This window comes from Micromys minutus (genome assembly GCF_963924665.1).
Source record: "Micromys minutus genome assembly, chromosome: 15".
NCBI classification, from domain to species: domain Eukaryota; kingdom Metazoa; phylum Chordata; class Mammalia; order Rodentia; family Muridae; genus Micromys; species Micromys minutus.
The window spans coordinates 28,415,187-28,440,398 of NC_137984.1; the positions used below are offsets into that span (position 1 = coordinate 28,415,187).

General features: G+C 43.6%; 1 protein-coding gene across 4 annotated transcripts in view; it reads left to right on the forward strand.

Annotated features, from left to right (window-relative positions):
- TNIK (TRAF2 and NCK interacting kinase) overlaps window positions 1–25,212 on the forward strand; it is a 373,654-nt gene that overhangs the window by 289,383 nt on the left and 59,059 nt on the right. For 2 of the 4 annotated variants that reach the window (XM_080929385.1, XM_080929386.1), the window contains exons 13-17: window positions 10,414–10,524; window positions 11,276–11,362; window positions 12,378–12,566; window positions 19,515–19,679; window positions 22,720–22,959. In XM_080929385.1, the coding sequence (XP_080785511.1) occupies window positions 10,414–10,524; window positions 11,276–11,362; window positions 12,378–12,566; window positions 19,515–19,679; window positions 22,720–22,959 (792 nt within the window). The remainder of the gene's footprint in view (window positions 1–10,413; window positions 10,525–11,275; window positions 11,363–12,377; window positions 12,567–19,514; window positions 19,680–22,719; window positions 22,960–25,212) is intronic. The other 2 variants (XM_080929387.1, XM_080929388.1) reach the window with 1 other exon arrangement.

Genomic DNA, 25,212 nt, shown 5'->3' on the forward strand with positions numbered 1-25,212 from the left:
GCAGGTTACTTAATCTTGCTGAACCAGAGCTTTTTAAATACTATTATTTTAATTAATTAATTAATGTATTTATTTATTTATTCACTTTAATTTCCAATATCAGCCTCTCATTCCAGTACCCCCTTACATAGATCCTCCCCCTGTTTCCTTCCCATTTCTTCCCATTCCCCTTGCTCCAACAAACACATCCAGTCACTGCAGGATTAGGCACATTCTCTCACACTGAGGCCAGACAGGGTGGCACAGTTAGAGGAACCTGGTTAAAGTATCCACAGGCAGGCAGTAGATTCAGGGATAGCCTCTAGCTTCAGCTTTTGTGGGAGCCATATGAAAATCTGCCACATGTGTCCAGGAGGCCTGTGCCCATCCCTTGCTTGCTCTTTGGTTGGCCACTAAGTCTCTGGGAGGAACCTCAGTTTCTTTACATGTATGTTCATCATAATTGTATTTACTTGCAAGGATTATTATGGGAACTATGTGAAAAACACAAGCACAAAAGGCTTATCCCTGTGCCTAACCCAAGTAATGAGTGGAGACTTTTTTTGTACTGATACTTTGTTGTATTCTGGAACAGTAAGAGAGTAAGTCACCAGGTATTACTCATGGTAAATCTCATAGAGATGATTTCTTCATTCCATTTTTGCTAACGTGTCTTTCCTGTCCACCACTTTGGGGTACCTTTTTACTGAATCCACCTTTTGTGTCTGTGTGCCACTTGACTTTCTGCCTGCTGTTGGCTTGTCTAAGTAGTTTCTGGCCTGGCCAGCACAAGGTAGCATCCCTAGGGAGCACCTCATTTAGTAGGGCCACCTGCTACCTTGAGAAGTCTGCTTTCCGAAGAGGAGTCCCAGGGGACTTTCCTCTGCCAAAGCTCTGTCCTTTGAAAGATGCTCTTTTCTGTATTTCTTTCTATCACTGTCTGAGTTTCATATATGTTGCTCTGATAAAACACCTGACAAAAAGCATCTTAGGGAAAAGGGATTTTGTTTGCCTTACAACTTCATGTTGCAGACTATCATTGAAGGAAAAACAAAAGACATGAAGCAGAAATTCAAAGCAGTTAGTCACACCAAACTTGTAATCAATAGCAGGAAGAAATAAACAGATCCATGCTGCCTTCTTACTAGACTGCTCATGCTTATCTAGATTTTTTTCACATACACTTCTCAGAACTACCTGTGCAGGGAATGGTGCTGCCCACAGTGGGCTGGTCACTTAACAATGAAGAAAGTCTCCCATCAACACGCTAACCTAATCTAGATCCTCAGCTGAGGTTCTGCTCCCAGATGATTTCTCAGTTGTGGCAAGTTGATGTTTAAATCTGACCACAACAATTATTAATTATAATCTTATCATTACTACCATGGCTTTCTCTCACCATTCTAAGACCCACAGATAGAAACACAGAACCCTGGGAGTGGCTATTTCATAAAGAAGATGGGTACATGTCAACTTTGCTGCCAATCACCACCGTCCCAGTTTCTGCCTTAGTCATCTCGAACAAACCCAGATTTCTCTGCTTATCAGTTTACTCATTTACAAAGTGGATAGTGATGACTTGAAAGATTGAATTAATTCATAAGACAGTGTTTTTAACAGAATCTGGTAATACTGGGAACAGAGACACATGCCTGTAAATCCCAGCAGTTGGGATAAAGAGGCAGAAAAATCAAGAGTTCAAGGTTAGTATAGTATATGTAACAACTTTGAGGCCAGCCTGGGTTATGCAAGGCCATGTCTCCAAGGACAAAAAACAAAGGAGAAGATGCCCCAATGATAATAATGCCTTGGGTTTTTGTAGCAGGAAAGCTGGCTTTGTCTGCAGGTCCTGAACCTCTGGTAGTAAGGGGTTTAATCTCAGTGCCACAGTGAGAGATGCTACTGAAATGTACCTTACTGCCACACAAACCCCTTTCTGTGCCGATAGCACCTAACATTACAAAACAATATTAGAGATAGGCTGCCACCAACCCTTGGTCTGTCTAGAATACCTTCGATGACATGCATGCAGAATTAACCAAAGCCTGCCTGGAAAGGCACCACAGTTCACAGACATGACCTCAGTCATTCAGGGTCTGCTCAGAGCCTCTTTGTCTAGTATTTTTGTTTTCTTAGTTATTCCTAATCTAAGTGGAACTGAACAATAGAATGGCTTTGTTTGGCTTCGTTGAAGCATTTACGTGACATTGAGTTAGAACTATTTTCATTTCTACTCTTATTTCCTGTAGTGAGCAACTTGAGTTGACCATCATCTGGGTAATGATCTCAACCATTTTTTTTTCCTCAAAAAGCAAGAATTCCTTCAGCAGTGTTTTTTCCCCGAAGGGCTCACATACCTGCTGCCTTGACTCCTTACAAACCATGGGCTTTAGGCAGCACATTTCTTGTTTTGTTTTTTTTTTTTTAAACAAACAATGTTAAAATGGGGAGCTTGTTATTGGTTGAGCCTTTGTGATAGATACATCTACATTCAAATACATCCTGCCAAATATCTAAAATTCCTTCATCATCGGTGCAGGACATGTTGGAAGAGTTCCCTTCTACAGGAGACCTAAGTTAACACCTTCAGTGTCTGCTCAGAATGCTAGAATGGCTCTTTCTGTGAACAGAGTGTTCACAAACTCATTTGCAAGGCACTTCTTTTTATAACACTCAACTCCACGGTCTCTTACTAAGGCTTTGGAATGCTAAGGCAGGAACCAGAAGGGTTTTAATCTGCTCTTGATGTTAATACTAAGCTATAGAGCCTGTGTGTTAGGGATGGCCATTTGGGCTACTCTTGTTCCTCTGAGTGTGGTACCTGGGAAGTTCCTAAAGAAACCGAGGCTTTGGAGATAAGCAGGTGCTCTCGAATAATCACATTGACCACTGTTCTTAGCAGAAACAGAACTAGATTGCTACGTTAAGCTTACTCAGGGCAAAATGGACCTAGAACCTTTCTTTCTCTGTATGTTCATAAAGACCAGCTTGCACATGCATACCTTGGGAGCTTAGCCACAGGCTGCCTGCTGATCAAAAGGTGCCCTTGAGTGGAAAAGAGGCTTCCTTCTGGCCACTGATTAGAACAAATGTAGAAGCTCAGAAGTGGGATGTTGCTAGTCTGTCTAGCTTTCCCATGGCTCTCTGTTTCTATGAAGAAAGGGGAAAAGACAGTATTAAGGCTGAAAAGGGAAAACCTATGAGAACAAGGTATCTCTCACTGGGTCTACATGCACATGTCAGAACTAGGCCCAGAGTATGCCCTGGCTATCCACTCACCAAGGACTGGACTCAGGCAGGAGGCTGCCCTGCATTCAGTGATTTTTTTGTCTGTGCAGTGGGAGTGTTTCTGGCTCAAGCAGAAGGGAAATTAAGTGAGTCAGAGCCTTAGAACTATACCTGATACCACCCGAGGTACATGGTATCACAAAATCCCAGAACTTTGATCCTATTACTTGGCACTAGCATTTCTTTCATCCTGTGTATTACACTGTTGTGTTATGAAATCCGAGGTGCCTGGACACTTCTTCATTCTTGCGTCCTCCCTCTTACAAGACAAAAGCTTAGAACTCTACTCTTGGGCGCAAGGCATGGTGCCCTTAGTCTGCAGTGGCTAGTCTTCAGTGGTCTTTCCCAAATTCAAAATTGTGCAAATGCTAAGCCAACATGGAACTTCCAGCTGTATGAATGCCTGTGTCACAAGTACAGCTCTTGGAAAGGGTGATGAGGACAGTTCCGTTCAAAGTCAGAAATACACATGACGTGTGGCCACAGTAGCCCTTTCATTCAGAGCAGCTTACGTCAGAGAGCCCGTGCACTGAGGGGGGAGTGTGAGGCTCTTCCTGAGAAGCTGGATACTCTCCCTTTAGCTGCTTTCCAGTCTTCTAGAAGATTGGATCTATGATCATCTCAGTAGGGATCCCCCACACACATGTGATTTCCAGGAAGTCACCCAGGAGCTCTCCAAGGGCAGCCCCAAACTCTTCATTTCTCCTCATTCTGAATCATGTTGTTGCTGCTGGTGCTGTTTCCTTTTCCCAGGCAGCACGTGCTTGCTCAGACCCAGAATAAATCAACTTTGAGGGGTCACCTATTGGGCCACTGTATAAAAGTTTAGAGGAGAGTATCTGATTCAACCTGCAACATGGATTCAGCTGTTAAACAAATACTAATAGATTTCTTATTATATAATGTTCTTATTAGAGGCTTTACAGAAGCTGGTGGCATTTAGTATAGGCTCCGCCCCACAGTTACCTGGCAACAGCCAGGTGTGCCTGACTCACTATAAAAGGGGCTGCTTGCCCCCTTCTCACTGTCTTGCTCTCTTCTTTTCTTGCTCCTGCTCCCTTACCTTCTTCTCCCTCTCTCTCCATTCCTCTCCCCTCTTTCTCTCTCCACATACTCTTAACTGTCCCCCCTCTCCCCCCTCCTCTTTCCTCCCCCTCTTCTCTCTCTGCCTTTCTGTATCTTTACTTCTCCCTCAACTCCCCTTCCCATGCCCTAAATAAACTCTATTCTATACTCTTGTGGCTAGTTCCTCAGAGGGAGATGATACCTCAGCATGGGACTATAGAGGCACCTCCTCCCCACACCATTGTTTACCTTACCTCCACCAAACATATCCCTGGCTTCTCTCTCTTTTTACACAACACAACAGAATCTAGTCTTAATCATTCTGATCTAACATTCCTTCTTCTCTGTTGTGTTTTATAAAAAAGAGTCTAGTATATATTTTGTAGAGCGTGGTATGGTGAGGTACGAAAAGTGCCTCAGCAGGCCCATGCTGAGGCATCCCTTCCCCCTGAGGTACCAGAGGGTATAGTATAGAATAGAATTTATTTAGGACATAGGAAGGGAAGTTGAGAAGGGAAAGGCAGACAGAAAGACAGACACACACACACACACACACACACACACACACACACACACACATGGAGTGGGGGAGAGGGAGAGGGAGGAAGAAGAGGAGAGGCTAGCCAAGGACATGTAGAAAGAGAGGGAGGATGGGATAGGAAAAGGGGGAGAAAGAGATCAGGGAGAGATGAGTCAGAGTAGGGGCAGAAAGCAAGGAGGGGCCAAACAGCTCCTATTATAGCAAGCCAGGCCAACCTTGCTATTGCCAGGTAACTACTGGGCGGAGCATAGAAGGAATACCAACACTTTCTACCTCATGACATTAACATTACAATTAGGAAATAGTCTCAAATGTGGATGTTCCCTGCGTTCATATAATGGGAAATGTGTGTATATATAAAAGATGGGCATAGAACCAAGGCTTGTTTGTTATTAATATTTGTGATCTTTCTCCAAAAAATTTTCTTCATTCTAAAAGGAGAGCTTAATATGGTTTCCAGTAGATATTATAACAACTAAAAATGTAATGTATAAGAAAGTGAACTAAAAAGGAACATAACATAAAAGAGAAAGCAGGAGTTGGACTGTCTTCTAGAGCACCCATTAAATTGACATGCATTTAGAGTAGCTGGCAGATATAGCTAGCGGTATGGCTCTGGGCTTCCTAGCCACCCAACAAAGGAGGGAAACACAAGCAAGAAAGATCCACGTTGTCCAGCAGAGAAGGTGTGTTCTGTAATGAACATGCCCAAGAGTGACCATTTACTCCCATATCTGTGAGAAGCCTGCTGTTTAAGGGTTGACCTCTAGCAAAAGTAGGAAGATTGGGAGCTTTAACACGTCTTCGTTAATTAAAATCAACTAGCCTGTTTACTAGAAAACAACAACCATCCAGGAGTGTCCTGATGGGAGGAACAAGCAGAGGATCAGAACCAACCCCCACCTATAATGGCTAATCTTCCTTGTCAATTTGACTGGATTTAGAATTATCTAGGAAACATACCTCTGGGTGTGTCTGAGACTGTCTACAGAGAGGATTAGCTGAGGAGGGTAATAGCATCCGCTGGGCCAAGGGTTCGGAGTAGATAAAGAGGAAGAAAGGAGAAGGCAAACTGAACATCACCTTTCATCTGTACTTCCTGACTCAGTGTGACAGGAGTCTCATACTCCTAACTCTGTGCCTTCCCCACCATGATAGGCTATGACAACTCCTTCCTTACCTTGTTTTTATGAGGTATGTTGTCACAACAATAGAAAAACCAACAAGTATATTCCTCTCATTGACGGAAAAAGGGCCACTAGCCAACACTAAAATAAGGTGATGATTGTATTAACCTGGAGAACATGTTCCTTCTCCAACCAGGAAAATCCATGAAGACTCAATAAAGAACCAACTGAATTTCCAATGTTAAGGAATTTGACTTTTGAAAATGCCTCCAAGGAGCTATAAATGAGAATGTTTAGGCCACTCCTCATGGGCGGCATATCTGCCAAGGGCTGTTGCCTATCTGCTTGAAGACGTTGTCTTTGATGACAGGACCCCGTGGTCATCATTACACATAACTCAAATGCACTCTAAGAATAAATACCTGTTTAGTCTCCACTTTCTATTCTCTCCAGCTCAAGTGTGTGGTCCTTATTTTATTTTCACACTTTTCTCCAACCTGGCAAATAGTTTGTGTCAGAACCAATTGCACGTGATTGTTTTCATTGCTGTTTTTGTTTTTGTTTTGTTTTGTTTTGTTTTGTAACATTCTTGATTTTCTATGGATTTGCTGTGAAGGACTTTCTGGCCCATGAGAGCTGCCTCAGAAGGGCAGGTCTGCCCTCAGTCTCTACAAGGCTTTCCTTCACTCTACCCTAATTTTCTTTCTGTTGCTTTGTCAAATGCCCTGACTAAAAAGCAACTTTGGATGGACAGCAAGGGTTTATTTGTCTTAAAATTCCACCATACCATCCATTATCAAATGAACTCAGGCAGCTAATTACAGTCATGATCAAGAGCAGAAAGAAACAAAAAAGCCCATGCTACTTGCTTGCTTTCCACTAGCTTTCCTCACGCCATACAGCCTAGGGAATAGTGTTGCCTACAGTGGGCTGATTCCTTCTACATCAATCAACAATCAAGGCACCTTCATACAGACATGTTCACAGGCCATCCAGACCTAGAAAATTCCTGAACTGAGACTCTTATCCCAGGTGATTTTTGTTGGTGTCAAGTAGACAGGTAAAACCAACCAGCACACTCCCCTTGGGATATCTTTCTGGCCTGCAGTCTTCAATACAACAAAAATGAGTAGTGATTCAATGTATGTGAGGAGCAGACAAGGCAAAAGCTGAAGGGCTGAAGTGATGGCAACCTCAACATTTAAGGGGGCTTCTGACCTTGCCAAAGACCAGAGTTCAAATTCTATGATCCATACTTGGTGACTAAGAGCTGCCTGTAACTCCAGTTCCAGGGAGACCCAGCACTCCCTTTTTAAACAACACATACATAACTAAAAATTTAGTAAACAAATCTCTTTGAAAAGATAAAACCTGGTATAGAACAGGGACACACAAGTAATATCAATCTAGATCACAAATTTGATAAAACACAAAAAGTAATATGAATTATGATGTAATACACACCATTAGTACTAATAAGAAAATTCCAAAACACTTTAAGAGAATAGTGTGTTGTTTTCTTCTTTTGTACTAAGGATTTTATTCTATTTAGTTTAAAACATTTTTTTTCTCTTCCTCAGCCTTTCAAGTACTAGGTAGGATTACAAGAATGTAGTACCCTTTTTAGCACAACACATTTTTGCATGCATCTGCCAGGTACCAGGACCCAGGACCCATGTGTGAGGAGTAAAAAGAGCAGGAGTTGAACACTGACCTTGTCCTCAAAGAGATAATTCTAGTAAGAGCCACCAAAGGCTTTGTAAGGGTCTTCTTGAAGCAAGAAATCTCCTTCAACATGTTGTGATATGTCCCCTCCAACAACATGATGCCCAGGAGGAGAGGAAGCAAACATCTTTCTAGGAACAGCATCAACCTTGAGACACACAGGTAGAAATTGGCAGGCTGCCCTCAGAAGGTTGGAAAAGTCATTTATTTTTTTAGCTTCCCAGCAGGAACCGAAGCCCTGGCAGATGCCTCTGTGTGTGACCGGTGTCTGATCCTAGTGAGATCATTATTAATTATTAGCCATTTCCTTAGTGTGTTTCTCACAGGGTGCAAAACACTTGGGAAGCCCTACCTTCTTGAATTGCAGTCAATACTGTATATTCCTTGCATGGGAACCTGAGTGGCATGTAGTTATAGAACAGTATTGATTGCTGGCAGATGGAACTGAAAATGGACAACTCTTCCACATCAAATTTAGCTAAATCTTCAAAGGGCTTGATTATTTTTTTTTTCCTCAAGAAAGAAGCCTGTAAGAGTAGCTTGACATATTAGCTAAATGAGGGCTATATCTCACCAGGAGCCAGATCTACACACATAATTGTTTTATTCTCTGGGTTTATGTCAATGAAGTCCAAGCCGAGTGCTGGAAATGTCTGTGCTTTGGGTCTGTAATCCAAATTATTCAGTCAGTTCCTACGATGATGTTTCCACCTCATGTTCCTTTGAATAATTTTTTCCATGAAACAAATAATTGCTTGTCTGGGATCAACACGCCCCCTGCTTTTTTTTCTCTCCTCTGGTTACACTATACAGGATGCTCCTTAGCCAAGAGCTCTACACACACTCACATGCAGGGTTGACAGCACCTCCTGATTTTTGTTGGCCTGCTTAAAATATAGCGATCCATGCATTCATTTTAGAGTGACTAGAAATCTGGAAACTTTCTTTGGTTTGTCACTTCTCCTTCTTCAGCAGTAAGGATGACCTGGCCAGCCTGTGCTACACCATCAATGCCCTGGAGGCTCATGTTTAGATCTGCAAGAAAACCTCACCCTGCTTTTTTTGGTGTCTACCCTTGCCCTTGTACATAACTGTTAGGGGCCTTCTGAAAATGCAAGTCCTATTGTATCATTTGGCCTGCAGAGGGTCTTTTTCACATACAGTGCAAGATGGCTAAAGAGTGGTAAAGTCAGGAAACAATGGAGATCGAGTTTCAAAGGGCTGCTTCCACCCTGAAGTTCTCAGGTCACTGTTAGGCAATGTGTCTGGAAGATTGCAGCAAAACTTGAGCAACAAGGCTTTCACTTGGGTTCCTTGGCATTTTGAGGGCCGGTGGCTCTCTCTGGTGTCTGGTTTGTTGGTGGGATGGCTCTTTCCCTGGTTATGTAGAACTGGCTTGTCAGAGTAATGGGGTCATAGGCTATTCTCTTTGGATCATCTCACCCACGGTGGGTAGCCACCATGTAGTGAAGTTGACATTAGAATGTCACAGGGAGTGGTCCCTGGTTTGTTTACTCTGCACATCCTGAGGAAGAAGAAATCAAAGCTAGTACAAGATCTGATGTACTAAAAGAGCCCCGGCTATTCAAAACAGATGGTGGCAGCATTACTGGAGTGCACATTGTTTTAAGTGGGCTCCTATGCATTGCAACGGACAATATTGCTCCTCATGCTAAATGCCAGTCATGTGCCTCCAATTACTAGGACAGCCACAAAAGCCCTCCACATGCCATATACAGGTTCTAGTATTCCAGAAATGGGAATGGCACCCCTATATGACCTTCTGATGCCCCTGTAGAGGTTCTAGTGCTCCAGAGGTGAGGAATGGTACTGCACTACATGAGAGGCACCAGGTCCTTCGCTTAGTTCTTGGGTCTCCTAAACCCGCTCCTTTCCTGAAAGGAGAATGAAGAGCCAGATTAATTTGGAGGGTTTTCAACTACATTTCTCATGTCTCTGACTCCCTTACAATTGAGCATAGGTCCCAGAACATAAGGTTGACTTTGAACAATTACTCTCCCCGTGCCTTAGTGTTCTCATATAAACCTGGGATAATGGCATCTACCTCCAAAGACTTGTGTGAAGATTAACAAGATAGACACAGAATGTATTGCTGTGTCCACTCTTGGGCACTCGTATGAGACAGGGATGCCAATGGGATCATGGTGGTGTTCCCTCAGCATAGGGTCTCACCTGAGCAAGAAGATGAAGTCTGAAGTCAGAAATGGGTCCTTTGGTAAAGGAAGCAGTATGTTGTGTGCAACAGAGCTGTGGTCTGGGTAGGAGTCTGTGAGTTCTGTTAAGTCCGTGGCCTTGACTATCCATCACTGGTCCTTACGTAATCTTTGGAATCTTTGTATGGCATCATATGAGAATGGCTGAAGAACGCAGTTACTGCAATCGAGTTCTAGAGTCTATGGCAGCTCAGTGGCCTTTTCTAGCCTGCTTTGACAATTCCAACCACCGAGTCTTGACGAGAGTTCACACACATGGCAAGAATCCACATCCATAACCCCAGATCTCTTGATACCACCCCTCCTTGCCAATACATGCCCCCAGCAGCCCAGGAAGCAAGGCCTTGGGGCATCTGGGTATCTGTCCTTGAGAGTTCCTGTCTGTCAATGGGCAGATCTCATGCTAACACGCCCACCCCCACTGCTATTACAATGTCTGCCTGTCATCCCACAGCAACAAAGGCGAGAAAAGGAGCTTCGGAAGCAGCAGGAGCGGGAACAGCGCCGGCACTATGAAGAACAGATGCGCCGGGAGGAGGAGAGGAGGCGCGCGGAACATGAGCAGGTACTGAGAAGTGGCGAGCACACTCCCACACGGCCTCATGGGACCCGCAGCTCCAGGGCGTAGGACATAGTCTCCAAGGACTGCTCTACTATGGCTTTTGCTTTTTCTCAAGCAACAGTTCTTACCTATTCAAAACGTCAAGTGCACAGCTGGAGAATGCCCATGCTTCCTCCCCAAACCAGGACCTCCCATGGCATACCAGGAACTTCTGATATCCCAGCACTGAACCAAGTCCCCACTATTTCATCACTGAAGATGAGCCATGCTGATCGGGCCATCTCTGAACCCCTGATAGTATCCTCTCGCACCGATAAACTCACACCCCGAGCCACTGAGCTGTAAGATATTACAAAGACCATGAGCAAGCTAGCCTTGTCCATGTGCTCTGTCCCTGCTGCTGGCATAGGGCCCTCAGAACTTTACAGCCTTGTTTATTTCATTGGCCCCACAGGAAAGGAACCTAATAACAGGCTTTTACATAATAGTCTCATGAAAACCGGACAGAGACGATGAAATGCTGAGTCAGCTCAGTCAGCTGCTATGGGCAAAGGGGCTGTGCTTTTGACTGCATTGAAAGGCTTGACTTTGCTCTGGCCTCCTCTTTCTGTCGGGTGAGGTGTTGGGTATTTTTTTTCCCCTTCCCTGCTTCTGCATTGTACTTGGAAGCTCTTGTCACTTTGCAATCACTGGTTCTTTCTCTCTCTTTCCCCCTCGTTCTATTCTTCCCAATTCTCTGCCACTGCCTCTTCAGGAATACATCAGGCGACAGCTAGAAGAAGAGCAAAGACAGTTAGAGATATTACAGCAGCAGCTACTGCATGAGCAAGCTCTACTTCTGGTAATGGGAAACTTACATGGCTGCTTGGTGTTCATCTTGCATGTGTGTACACGTGTGTGTGTGAAGGTGTGTGTGTGTGTGTGTGTGTGTGTGTGTGTGTCTTTGTGCTTTCCCCTAACATGCCACTTAGAAATATGAGGTCTTCCCTTCCAACCCCCTAAACCTCAGAACCTCACAGAGGCTTCATACATTTTCTTGACCCAGTTGGCTAAGTCCTCGACCATTAAGCACACTTTATTAGCTCCATCCATTCATGAAAGTTTAGCATGAATCCAGCCCAATTATAAGTTCAGACAGCTTTCAAGACCCGCTGTGTTTACTGCAGAGCAGTTCTGAAAGCCATTTGCAAACACGCTGCACTACAGTCCCAGCCAGCGTGCCTCGGCCACAGAGCTGCTCAGCTCTGCAGGCATCCCTCGTGTGCAGGCTGCCGCTCCTGCCCTTCCAGTGGGCACAGTTTGTTTCCTGCTCACGCTGTACCCACTGGAAGAACTTTGATAATTCTCACTACGCTGCTCTCCAAAGGGGCTTCCTGGTATAGCTTTTGAATTTTTTTTAACTGAGTTTCTCATGCGAAGCCATTCTGTTATTTTGTTTGTTTGTTTTACCTTATACATAAGATCAATAATGGCTTTAGTGGTCCAGGTTTTATTTAAAGGACATGATCACTGATTATTAATTTAGCTGTTTAGCCATCACACATGTTTGAATGGCTGAACTATCAAATGAGGAAGCAGATGACTCCTTCTTGGGTGACGGTCTGACTACCCTGCATCTGTGTTACAGTTCTCCAAGGACATGTCACTTTTCATGTGATGTTCTATAGGGAATTCCATTTAAAAAGTGTTTTTATTGGCATATTCTTGTGTGAACACTAACATGAGGCCTGGCCTTATTTGGGGCACTCCTGTCCTTCTTAGAGTTCTGTTTCAGTTCCATTTTGCCTCTGTCACATGCATTGCTGCTGCTCCATGTGGTCATGTGATCTCTTCTTTGCTCTTCCTGCTCTGGGTAGGAATATAAGCGCAAACAATTGGAAGAACAGAGACAAGCAGAAAGACTGCAGCGGCAGCTAAAGCAAGAGCGAGACTATCTGGTCTCCCTCCAGCATCAGCGGCAGGAGCAGAGGCCCCTGGAGAAGAAGCCACTGTACCATTACAAGGAGGGCATGAGTCCTAGTGAGAAGCCTGCCTGGGCCAAAGAGGTAAGGACAGAAGAGTTGCTGTGTCCATTGACCTGGCTCTCCACTGGGCGCTCCTTCACTGGAAGCACAGAATCCAATTAGTGCTGAAGAGTTTGAAGACAGCCTGGGGCGAGCTACCCTTCACTTCCGGAGGAGCCATGGTGTCACTGCAGAGGGGTGACATGTCTGATACTGGTCGTAGTGTTTTTCATGTGTACCTCTGTGAATAGAGTGGGGCGCTGTAGGGGAAAACAACAAAAAGTACTTTTCTTTATACAAGTTTATTTAGATGAGCGAGGGAGATGGTCTGGTTGGAGAAATGCTTGCCTTGGAAACACACGGACTTGATTACAATCCCTAGCACCCATATGAAAAACCGGGCATCGGGGTAAAGACTTGGAATCTCAGAAGAGGGGCGGTGGAGACACGGGGATGCCTGGAGCTCACTGGCCATTTAGCCTGTCCTGACAGAAGAGCTCTGGATCCCACTGAGAGACTCTGTCTCAAAATATAAGATGATGGCAGGCACCTGGAAAAAAAATAACTGAGGCTGGCCTTTGATGTTCACACACATATACTTGTACACACACACACACACACACACACACACACACACACACACACACACACACCTTCCTCCTACCACACTCACATGAAGAATCCTGTTGGATATGTAGCATGTGGACCATTAGTGAAAGAATATCACTTACACCTTAGAGGATTCTGGGACAAATTACATCCTGCCCATAGCCTGGCTGCTGTTATTAAACATCAGCATTGCTGCTAACCCTGCCTTGTTCTTGTTCATTATGGCCTCAGAGGTACACAATGTGCCATAGGCCTGTGGCTATGATGTGCATCTTCAGGACACGCAAAGTGGTACTCTCAACCCTTAGACTTGGGTGCTATTTTAGGAATGTGACTCTGTGGTGAACTAGTTATGAAATTTAATTAAAAACTATTTGAATTGGAGGAAAAAATGGGTTAAAGTCAAATGGGTAAAGCAAAAATCAGTAACCCAGAGAGGAACAACCACCAAAGTGTCACTGTCATCTCACACACGGGGAACATTAGTTTCCAGATCTGTCTTTGTGGTATTCAGTGGCTTCTTTTTATTTTTGCGAACCTAACTACTCATTTAAAGGAACGTGTAGGTTAGAACCAAATATCCTATTTCTTTTTTAAATCTTTTGTTTTTCTATCTCACCTTAGTATATATAGGAAATACTAGAAATGGTGTTCTCCTAATCATGGTGGTTAATGAGACATAACAATCAAAGGATAATATTTCCTGCAATGTTTTATATGTGTGTATAGTGTTTGAATCATTCATATTGACACCCACTATTACAGTAAAATAACTTTTGAAGTGTTAAAGAACTAAGTCTATACAGCAAATCGTTTTGATCAGAGTAAGGATCGTGTTCAGTGACTTTCTGAAACAGTCTGTAAACATGATTACTGACCTTTGTCTGGGATTGCTGACATTCTTTCCGAGGTCAACCATCTGGTTTTGTGATTCTGCTTCCTAGTGCCACTGGCCCCTCTGTCAGTTACTTCTGCTCTTTCTTGTTATGACTAAATACAATAGCAGCCTAAGGGAGGAGGAGTTTATCTTGGCTTACAACTCTAGGAAATACAGTCTGCCATGGCAGAGACAGTGTAGCAGGAGGAACAAGAGGCAGCCACTCACCGAGGAGGAAGACCAGTGGTGGATGACTCTGCTCAGCTCCCTTTTAGTCAGTGTGGAGCTCCAGCCCATAGCACATATAGGGTTGGTCTTCCCATCAGTTACTCAAATCTAACCAGTGCCTCACAGATATGTGCAAACATTTGTTTCCATGATGGCTCTAAATCTCATTAAGTTGCCAATCAAGATTATTCAACATAACTCCTTAATAACCTATGCCACTTCTTTTGGGTAAGCAGAATTCATGTCTATTAAGCAGGCTGCCTGGCTGGCAGAGGCATAATGCTTTCTTCCACTGCTGAGCCATTTCTTAACTGTGCTGGGTTCAAATCCTCAGCAGAGTCAGACTCACAGCTCCAACCCACATCACTACGGGGAAAGCAAAAGGGCTGTTCTCTAGGACACTAGTGCCATTATCATCCAAAGCAAATTTCAACTGCAAACAAGGACCCTTGATTGCTCATCACTCAAGGAAGGAAGATGGACCAGCTTAGTTTGGAAGAACAACTAAATCCTCAGGACCCCTTATGCACTAAAATGGGACTGCCAGAGATCTCATTTCCCAGAATGTAGCTAAACTTTGGGAATGAGATCTAAAGTCACATGGAATATATGCACATATTACATATGCAAATTATTACATATTACAAATTTACATATGTAAAATATATATTTTCAAAGTAATATACTACTATTTGTCTATCACAGGAGTTAAGGAGGGCCATAGAGAGTCTCGTGGACCACAAAAGAGAAGAGGCATAAAACCATATGTCTTCCCTAGTACCTGGACTCTTCTAAGAAGTACCACATCTCCTGTTTATGATATATACCTTCTGACCTTTCATGTTCCTAGCTCCTGGCATACATTTAGGAAAGGAATACCTGAAGATCACAAAACTAAGTGAAAAGCATCCCAGAGTTTCTTTCTTCATAGGCAGCTCCCTGTATTTGTGTGCCAAGAAAGGAGAACATGGTTTGGTTCCCACTTCTTCCCATCCGCTTCTCCCCAGCTCCTATTCTAGCTTGTCTGCCTTGACATCACTGTTTTTTTTTATGTCTATCTTTCCCCATCATTGAGTCCCTGGTCCATCTCTCTATTCATAATCAGTTCACAAGTCTTGGGCTCTCAGAAGCTCTCCTGGGGGCAAATCTAAACTGATAGCATCAAGACAATATTGGTGACCTCATGATTTCCCTGTTTTCTGGCCAGACCTCTCACAGTCAAAGAAACCTGGGCACATAACCAGCATAGCTGTGTCATCAAGAACTCAAGATATGAGGGTCTCTGGCCACCACAAAAATCTGGGTGGCATCTAGTGCATGGTATCATTCATGATACTAGGCTTCCTAGGTACCAATGTTCTTCCTTGGGTATTAATACACCCCCGGACATGTGTGCAAACATTCTTCAACAACTTCATGATCATCCTTCTCTTCCTGTGAGGTTAACATAATCTGGCTTCTAAATAACCATTAGTCTATCTCCAAAACTATTTTTATTCCTTTTTAGATTACTCCTCTGTCCACTTCATTCCAAAATGAAAATTTTTCATCAACAATGAGATGCAATACTTCACCCCCTGTGATGTGCCTGTGTGTGAGCATTCACATGGTTGTGTGTGGTTATTAATGTGCATGCACCGTACATGCAGGAGTGAAGGCCAGAGAGAAATGTACATTATTCCCTTAATACAGGCTCTGTCACTGAAGCTAGAGCTAGGCTGGCAGCCAGCAAACCCCAGTATCCTGCTGTCACCTTTATCTTCAACCCAGTGATGAGGCTAGTTGACCTTTGGGAGTCTTGTCAAACACTGACTTGGTAGTTTTCTATTGGATTTGAATGTTGCTGTGGATTTGATTTTCAGATTTCAGCCAGCAAGGAACACGAATGTCTCTGCATTAAAAAGCTGGTCAGGCAGGTTCACTCCTTTCAGAATTCTTCCATTATTTCTTCCTGATTTGGGTGGGAGACAGATTAGCTCTGTGTACATGTTCGTATGATGCTGTCATGTCCATCAGCTGAATTTGACCATTTTTCTCGTCTTTCTTTTTCTCATGTGCCCTAAAATGGCGTCTGGTGATATGTATCACCCTTCACCACTCCAGATAGTATTTTAACTTGCACCAGCTTGCAGCAGGATACTCAGTTTACATGACCATGCATGGGGTCTTATTTTACTGTTTTAGCACTCTATCATGTCCCCTCTCTTGCAGTGCATGCCCATCACTGTTGTATGTACAAGGCTCCTTGGCATGTGACCTCCTACGGCCTCCACCTTTCCTATTGCCATGGAAGCACTGAGGTTAGAGATGTGCACTACAGACATATCATATCTGGCTCTACTGAGGTTCTGGGGATCTGAACTCCAGTCCTCATGCTTGTGCAATAAACTCTTTCCTTATTGAAACATTGGTACCTCTGGTTTTCCCATCTTCCTGACAGCAGAAGGTTGGAGTCGATCCTCTGGTACTAGACCTGGCCTCAAGCAGATGAAAGCAGATCTGGACTGTGCTCCAGTTGAGCTGCATTTGTCTTTGCTCTGTGTAATAACCACTGTCTTTTCTTCTCACACTATCTACTTTCTGTTCAGTTAGTAAACATACATTGTAGTCAATCAGGGGATGAGTCTTTGCCTTGTAGAAACAATGGCTTCTGAGTACACTCAGCTTTCTCTCTGTTAAATGCCAGTTGGAACATTTGGTTTGGTGTCTTTACTCCAGTACTTAAGGAGAAATTTTGGTGTAAAGCATGTCTGTGTCCCAACCTTCCCAAAGGGTTTAAAAGCAAGATTTTTCTTGAGACAGATTTACAGTTAGCCAGCAAGATAGCTCATCATCTCAAGATGCTTGCTTGCAAGCCTGACAACCTGAGTTCAATCCCTGGAACACACATGTTAGGAGAGAACTAACTCCCAGGGGTTGTCTTTTGACCTCCAATGTGTTTTATAGCACACATGTGTACTGTGCATGTGTGTGGGCACACAAGTATACACACACTCTCTCACATGCACAAATAAATATAAACATTTTTGAATTGTGTAATATAAACATTTTGAATTGAATGTGTAACCAAATGCCTCATTGTTACACCCTTTGTTGTCTAAACTACTTATGAAATTTCAGGACATTGAGCCATCTTGACGTTATTGACTGAATATTCACAACTGGTTATTTATTTGATATGACATAGACTCTTGCCTGTTAAGACACTCAAAAGGTAGAATCTATGGCATGACTTGCTTAATATATTCTCTCTACAACGAATCAAACACATAATTTACCTGTGAAAGTCAGCACTTACTTTTTGCCCTGTATTTGACAGTTAAAACTAACACCAACTATCATTACAAGTATGCCGCACTCTGAATACATTTGGTTCTGAACACATGAAAATGTCCATTTGTATACTACCAGTGTACCCTGGGATATCAGGTGGCCAGAGTGTAGTGATCCACGTATTCCTCTAAAACACATCTACTCCCCTGAGTTCCTGAGCTCAAACACAACTTGTTGAAGTAGTATAATTTAAGATTGAGGGAATGAGGAGTTTTAGTGGCCAAAGAAGGGTCATTGCTTTTTCTTTCGAGGAGTATGGCATTTGGAACTGACACATTGTATGGTGTGGGCTTGGTGTGTCTGTTACTGTCTTCTTGAACCTTTGAGGAACTGCAACAATACCTAGCTTTGTTCTTCTGCTCAGTATGATGGACAAATAATTATTGCCGATATAGTGTCTTTTGCACTCACGAAGTGAACAGTTTCTACTTTATATCTCTGGCCTTCTGTGGCTAAGATGATTTTGTATGTAGGAAACTTCTAGGACCTTGAATTTCAAAACCAAAGTCAAGTGGAGGCCAACTGGACATGCCCCACAAAGCCATAGTGAGGGAAGAGATGTTCATATTACACCTCATAAAGGCAGACCATTTCTTATCTGTGGTTTAGTGCTTAATGTAGCATGTTTAAATGTTTAACGTTACAAAAGACTTACTATGAATAGGAAATTGGATTTCTCTCTAGAAAGATTCAAAAGAGGGTAAGAAAGATAAAACTAATATGACGTTTAAGTTTTGTTTGAAACCAGGCAGCAAAAAGAAAATTTAAAAACCTTTATCTGGTACATATCCATATGGAGACAGACCTGACTATTGAATCAACAGAAGTGAGTCAAGAGCTCACTCCGATGGGTTACAGGGGGAGAAGAGTGCTGTGCAGCATTGTTTTGCCATTGTGAGAGGTACAACCATTGTGTTGACCCTTAAGAAATGCAGGACAGTGTAAGATAAACCCAGAACAAAAGTCTCATCTTTTGTAAACTAACGACTTCCATCTTGTCTTTTGATGTTCATCATGTTCATTTAACTCTCTCTTTAAAGTCATCTTTGGGAACAGGCTATCTGCCGCTATAAATATGGACTGACTGAAAGTGACATAGAATCTGTTTGTAAAGAAGCACTAGTTCTCTGACACACTGGAGAATAAGGCATGACAATGGGTTGAAAGGAGAGAAAGTGGGGCTGAGAAGAACAGGAAGGGCTAGAATGTGGGAAGAGGCAGGGGGAGAGTTGGAGGGAGTAGGGTATCAGAGTCCATGCTGAGAATGGAAAGCTTAGGGAGGATCAGTGTATTTTGGGGAGCAGGGAGAGACAATTGCAAGGAAAGGGCCCTGAAGAGAAAAAGAAAATGATACAGGAAGTCTGTGTAAGACAGCCATGTCATTAAGAGCATCCAGGGCGCCCACGTGCCTATCAGCAGCCTGCAGAGAAGAGCAGAACTCCTATGTGCCACTTCACCACCACCGGTCCTTGTGTGGCTCTTGTCCCCCTGTCTTATGAGTCAACCCAAAGCAAGTTTCTATTTTCCCCCTAAGCTGTCTCAATGCCTACCATGGCTCCCTTTGATTATCTGTAAAGCACACTGTCTTGCTGCCTGATCCCATGGCTCTATGACTGATCAGCAGGATATTAGCTCAAGCTTAGCAGGCCAAGAATGCCCAGTTACCTGACATAGCACAAGCTACTGGGTGATGTGGGGTCACGAGCTCAAGTGTTCTGCATGTTTTCTGGGACTAGTTCTATGAGAAAGAGAAAATAAAAGAGGAAAAGGAAAGGAGAGAGGAGAGGAAATAATCTTGCTATGAAACAGAAATGGCATATGTGGGCTCTTTGAATTCATCAGAGCAGCATAACAATGGCTATACAAGAATTACTACAGAAAATCCTTATTGGACAAGGAACCAGCTTCTAACCATTGAGATTTTCTTTTCCTTTGACTTCTAGGTAGAAGAACGCTCGAGACTCAACCGACAGAGTTCACCTGCCATGCCTCACAAGGTTGCCAACAGGATCTCTGACCCCAACCTGCCCCCAAGATCAGAGTCCTTCAGCATTAGTGGGGTTCAGCCTGCGCGGACACCCCCAATGCTCAGACCTGTTGATCCCCAGGTATAATAACCTCCCTTCTATTCCAGTAGGCACCTGTGCCCAGGACAGCTTATTAAAAGTCTACAATAGTCTAGCATGACATAGGACCAGCGAAGCAAAGACCCTTAGTGTAGAATCCATGGGAATTCTATACTAATCTGTGCATTGGGAGGCTCCAGAATAAAGACAGGAAGCATAGAGCTAATGACCTTGAGTCAACTTCAAAGTCACTCTTGATAAAGTAGCTCCATCTGAGACCCGTGCAAGTGCTGTAGAGTGCAGAGTAGGGACAGACGTTCTCGTTGTTACAATGAAAAGAATTAAAATCCATAGATAGACCTGTGAGGTAGACTATATACATGTATTCTTCCCTTCTTTGAAATATGGGTAGAAATCTGAACTGGAGAAATGGACTTGGTGAAATCAATGTGTGCCTTCTAAGCCAGTGGCTTTCCTGGCATGCTCACCAAGCCAGCAGCCAGCAGCATCCAATGAACTTGGGGAAAATGCATATTCTTGGGTCTGCCTCAGACTTACTGACCAGAGACACAGGGTTGGGCCTGGCAGTCTTTAAAAAGCCTTCCAGGTTGGTCCTGGTGCCCTTTAGAGGCTTAGAAACACTGGATGAAGATGTTTGGTTGGGAAAGATTATTTTGTTATTAGGAAAGTAGCTTACTGGTAAGCTCTTCAAAGATGAAATTCAAGGTGAAGTGGAATATGGAAATTCTATGAGGGGAAAAAAAAGCTAATACAACTTTCTCACCTAAACATCTTTAATTTCTTCCTGGCACCCAGCTGTGGTAAGGCTTCTCTGGTGCATTTGGAGGTCATCTTTGAAACATGTTTGAACTGGAGCTTAAAGGACTAATGATGAAAATCAAGGCTGCCTTGTGCTTTAAGTTGGTGGTAATGAGCGAAATTCAAGATTTTTCACCACCAACCAGCTTAACATACCTTCCTCTGGTTGTTTTTACCAGTATATAATTCTCTTTTATTGACTCTGCAAAAATGGATATTTTGCAAGGGTTTCTCTTCTTTTAAAAACCTCCTACTTTGACCTTATAATGAACCTTTGCCTTTTTAGTGGAAATCACTGTGGGGAAATGTCTTTTCTGCAGTGATGAGGGTCTATGAATAGACTCTGGAAAAGCCTTCTTCAGTGCCTCAGGTTGTTAGATGTGCTTGGAATGGTCTTCTAACTTGAGAGTGGGTTTTGTACTAGATACTGAAATGTGTTTTGTTTGCATGCTAATTCATGTATTTAATGCTATTTGCATCCTACGAACTTTACAAGGTCTATTTAAGACACTCTGTAGAACAGAGATTTGAGGATTTTTCTGGTATGTCACTAGGACATTCCAACAGACATGACAGACCAAATTGGGTTTGGCAGAGCCTTGTATGAAACCAATAGGAAATCGATACTTCATGACTGAGCAGTTTAGTCAGGACGTAAGCTAGATTTTTTCCCAGCCATGATCCATGTGAGCCAGGCCCACAGATGAGCTCGGGCTCCTATGAGTGCAGTATATACCCACAGGTGTCTTACACTACCCTACAGTTCTCCTATGAGTGCAGTATATACCCACAGACGTCTTACACTACCCTACAGTTCTCCTATGAGTGCAGTATATACCCACAGGTGTCTTACACTACCCTACAGTTCTTAAGGGTCAACATAATGGTTGTGCCTCTCAGAATGGCTTCAGTATTCACAAACTGCAGTAAAGGTGAAGGGATCCATTGCACCCTGGATTTGATGCTTTTTTTAAAGAGGCTAAATAAAAATCCCAGAAGTTATTCCTACATGAAAAACAGCACCGCCCTGCCCAAATGCCTCAAGAGGTGTCTGGATATCAGGAGATGGTGTGTATGCTCAGTGGGGACAGCCAGTCTTGTAGAAATCAGGACACTGCTGAGGAGGTGGCCCATTCAGTAAGGGGCTTTCCATTTAAGACCCCGAGTTCAATCCCTAGAGCACACAAAAAATCCTGACCTGGTAGTGTCGGCTTGTAAGCCCAGCACTGGGGAAGTGGAAACTGGAGAATCCTTAAAGTTTTCTGGCCAGGCAGGTTAGTCAAATTGCAAGTTCAGAGTCACCGACAAACAAAGTGAAAGCCACAGCTGTCACAAGCCTTTAATCCCTGGCACTCAGAAGACAGAGACAAATGGATTTCTGTGAGTTGTTAAAGGCCAGCTGTGATTACATTGACTTCTAGACCAACCTGAGCTTCATAAGCAAACCCTGTCTCAAAAAGAGAGGAAGGGTGGCAAGGAGGGAGAGAGGGAAAGAGGGAAGGAGAAAGGAAGGAAAGAAACAAAAGAAAAGATAAACAGATGATTAACTGGGTAAACATTCTGAAGTTGGCACCTCTGGCCTACACACACACACACACATGAACGCGCACACACACACACACACACACACACACACACACACACACGGTGGATGGAGAAAGAGTACACTGCAGAGCTTAGATGCATGCGCTCTGGGAGTAGTACACAGGGTTCCAGCTCGGACTCCATCATATCAGCTGTAAGATCTAGAATGTGGCTTTATTCTCTTTGTCCCTGGGATTGCTCACGTGTGAGATGAGGAGGGTAGTTATGTGAACCATGTGAGTTCACAGAAGGAAAGATACTTAGAATATGGCATCTAAAGTCAAAGCTAAGGACTTTACAGGAGGGAGCTTGGGATCGCTTATGAAATATCTTGTATAGCTGCCCAAGAAATACTGAATAAAAATAATTGTTACTACTACCATATTACTCCCTGACTTCTTAGCAATTCCCGCTAATACCAAACAGAACCTGTTGCCAGGAACCCTGAGTCAGCCCTAGGAGTTTTCTAACTTAAAGATTCTGGAGGGTCATAAGATATGTTTTCTGCAGCTTTTCATGGCAGGAGTATGCCAGCCAGTGAAGCCTGTCCCAAGTGCAGTGACCACCAACTGAAAACTGCCCCACCAAAGCTCTGATGGATCCAGTTGTTGCCTACAGATCTTTCTGTTCCTTCAACCTCTGGACTTCCAATAATGCTGCCCCTGTGTTGTGTACTTAGATCCCGCAGCTGGTAGCTGTCAAATCCCAGGGACCTGCCTTGACCGCCTCCCAGTCAGTGCACGAGCAACCCACAAAAGGCCTGTCTGGGTTCCAGGAGGCTCTGAACGTGACCTCTCACCGGGTCGAGATGCCACGCCAGAACTCGGATCCCACCTCGGAAAACCCTCCTCTCCCCACGCGCATTGAGAAGTTTGACCGAAGCTCTTGGTTACGACAGGAAGAAGACATTCCACCAAAGGTAGTGTCACTGCTGCTGGGTGTCTGTGTCACTGCTGCCATCGCCAGCATCCGCCACCATCCCATCCCTTTCATCCCTTTCACAGTTTAGACAGCACCTTCCTTCTCACACGTGTCTCTTCCTAAGCTAAGTCTTGGCTAGCCATTAATCATTTCTGATCTTTATCTTCCCACAGGGGCAAAGACTCAGTTTGAGTGACAGAAAAGTAGATGTCTTAAAACAGAATTATAACTCTCAACCCCAAACATTCTAGGACATTTTGCTGTTCATGTTAGAAAATAGACTAGTGGGTATTTTCAATGATCATTGCATTTATAGCTAGATGAACGAAATAAATAAAAGAAAAATTTTTTGCTTACTCTTACATTTAACGACACAAATCTTGGCCAGATTTTAAGGATTCAGAAAATGCTGTGGGGGCTGGAGAGATGACCCAGTCACTGAAATGCTTCTTACACAAGCACGAGGGTCTGAGTTCAGGTCCCCAGCACTCAAAAGCCAGGCATGGTGGCATGTGCCTCTGATCCTAGTACTGAGGAGACGGAGACAAGAAGATCCCTGGCCTAAAGAGTCTAGCTAGATTGGTGAGTTCTGGGTTCTATGAGGGACCCTGTTACACACAGACAAACAGAGACAGAGAGATGGAAAGATGGGAAGTTAGAGAGACAGAGACAGACTGAGAGAGGTAGAGACAGAGACAGAGAGAAGCAGAAAGACAGAAACAGAGTGACAGAGAGATATTGAGAAAGATACCGAGCATTGACCCCTGACCTCCATAGGCAGATACACACACACACACACACACACACACACACACACACACACACGGACACAGTCCGTCACACTCATATACACACATATGAAAACACATTATACACACATACAGGCTGGCCTTGTCTTTAAGCATTTCACTTATATCTACTTAATGAATGTTCCTTTTAGGGTAAGGGGTACTAAATTTCCAGGCTCAATTAATTGCAGAGGGTTGGACTTTACAGAGAAATGACTAGTTTTCTTTCTCTACGGAACAACCCTGAGTTCCTTGGTTTCATTTTACATACTAAGCTGTTCCAAGCAATGTTCTGGAATGTGACCGTACATATGTCTACGGTCAACCTGGATGTCTTTAAAATGCTGAAGGCATTTTTGTCCCAGAGTCTTTCCTGCTGAGCTCAGTATACGGAACTGTGGCAATTGTAATGTCCTGGATTTCCAGAAAACACTGTTACCATTAACTCCAGGAAAAGGAAAATGGTTTTGATGATTTATAAAGTATTGCCATCTCCCACTCAAGTGGGGTCACAGCAGGATTGAAATTATTTTGACAATGAGACAGTGACTGGACTGTCCGCCGTGGTCTCCAGGGAGTCTCAGAAACCCCATCTAAGATGGCTACTTAGAAGAGAACTTCATTGTGAAAATTAAGCTGTAGACAAGAGCTGAAGACCCGAAAGAGGAAGTGTCTTACTTAGCCACTCTCTAACCTTCAGGTAGAGCTATACAAAGCTAGGAGGAGACGTTAGGTACATGTCAGTGTTCAGGTTTCAGTCAGCTATTGAGCCCTCTAAATGCTTTTGTTTAGTGACAGCAGCAGGACTTCATCTGAACAGGAGTAGACCAGCTCAGCCATTTTGTTTTGCTTCCTTGACTCCACTTTCTTGACTTCCTTGACTGATATAAAATGAATCAAAATAAAATAGTTCTTCTCAAAACAAAGGATAACACTTACACTGACAATCTCCTGCACTAATACGCACGTTTCTTGTAAATAGCACGTTTCTTGTAAATCTCCCTTTGTACAATACCCGACACCAGAACCTTGACGCCTTGTGCCTGTGTGCTTTGTGAGAATTGTGATTCTCACTGGGATGCTACTCGTGCCCTACCCTGTGGAGCGAGTGATGCATACTTCTGCTTCACTTCCCACTCCTTCCTATTTACACGGCCATTTTGAAGCCCCTTCCACGATTTCCAATATTAATTATTTTATATAGAATTAACATTTGCTAATTAACGACAAAACACGCCTTGCATGGGATGTTGATTAACAACAGTAAGTTGCTCAGGAAGTAAAACCATCTGTGTTTTCATGTTCTAAGAGTGATAGGACCTGCAGACCTCGCCCTCGGTTAGCATTCTCCTGCTCTTGAGAGATCCCTGGTTCATTTCCCTATGCACACACTGGATGGCTCACAACTACCTGTAACTCCAGTTCTAGGAGATCTGGTACCTTCTTCCAGCTTCCATGAGCAC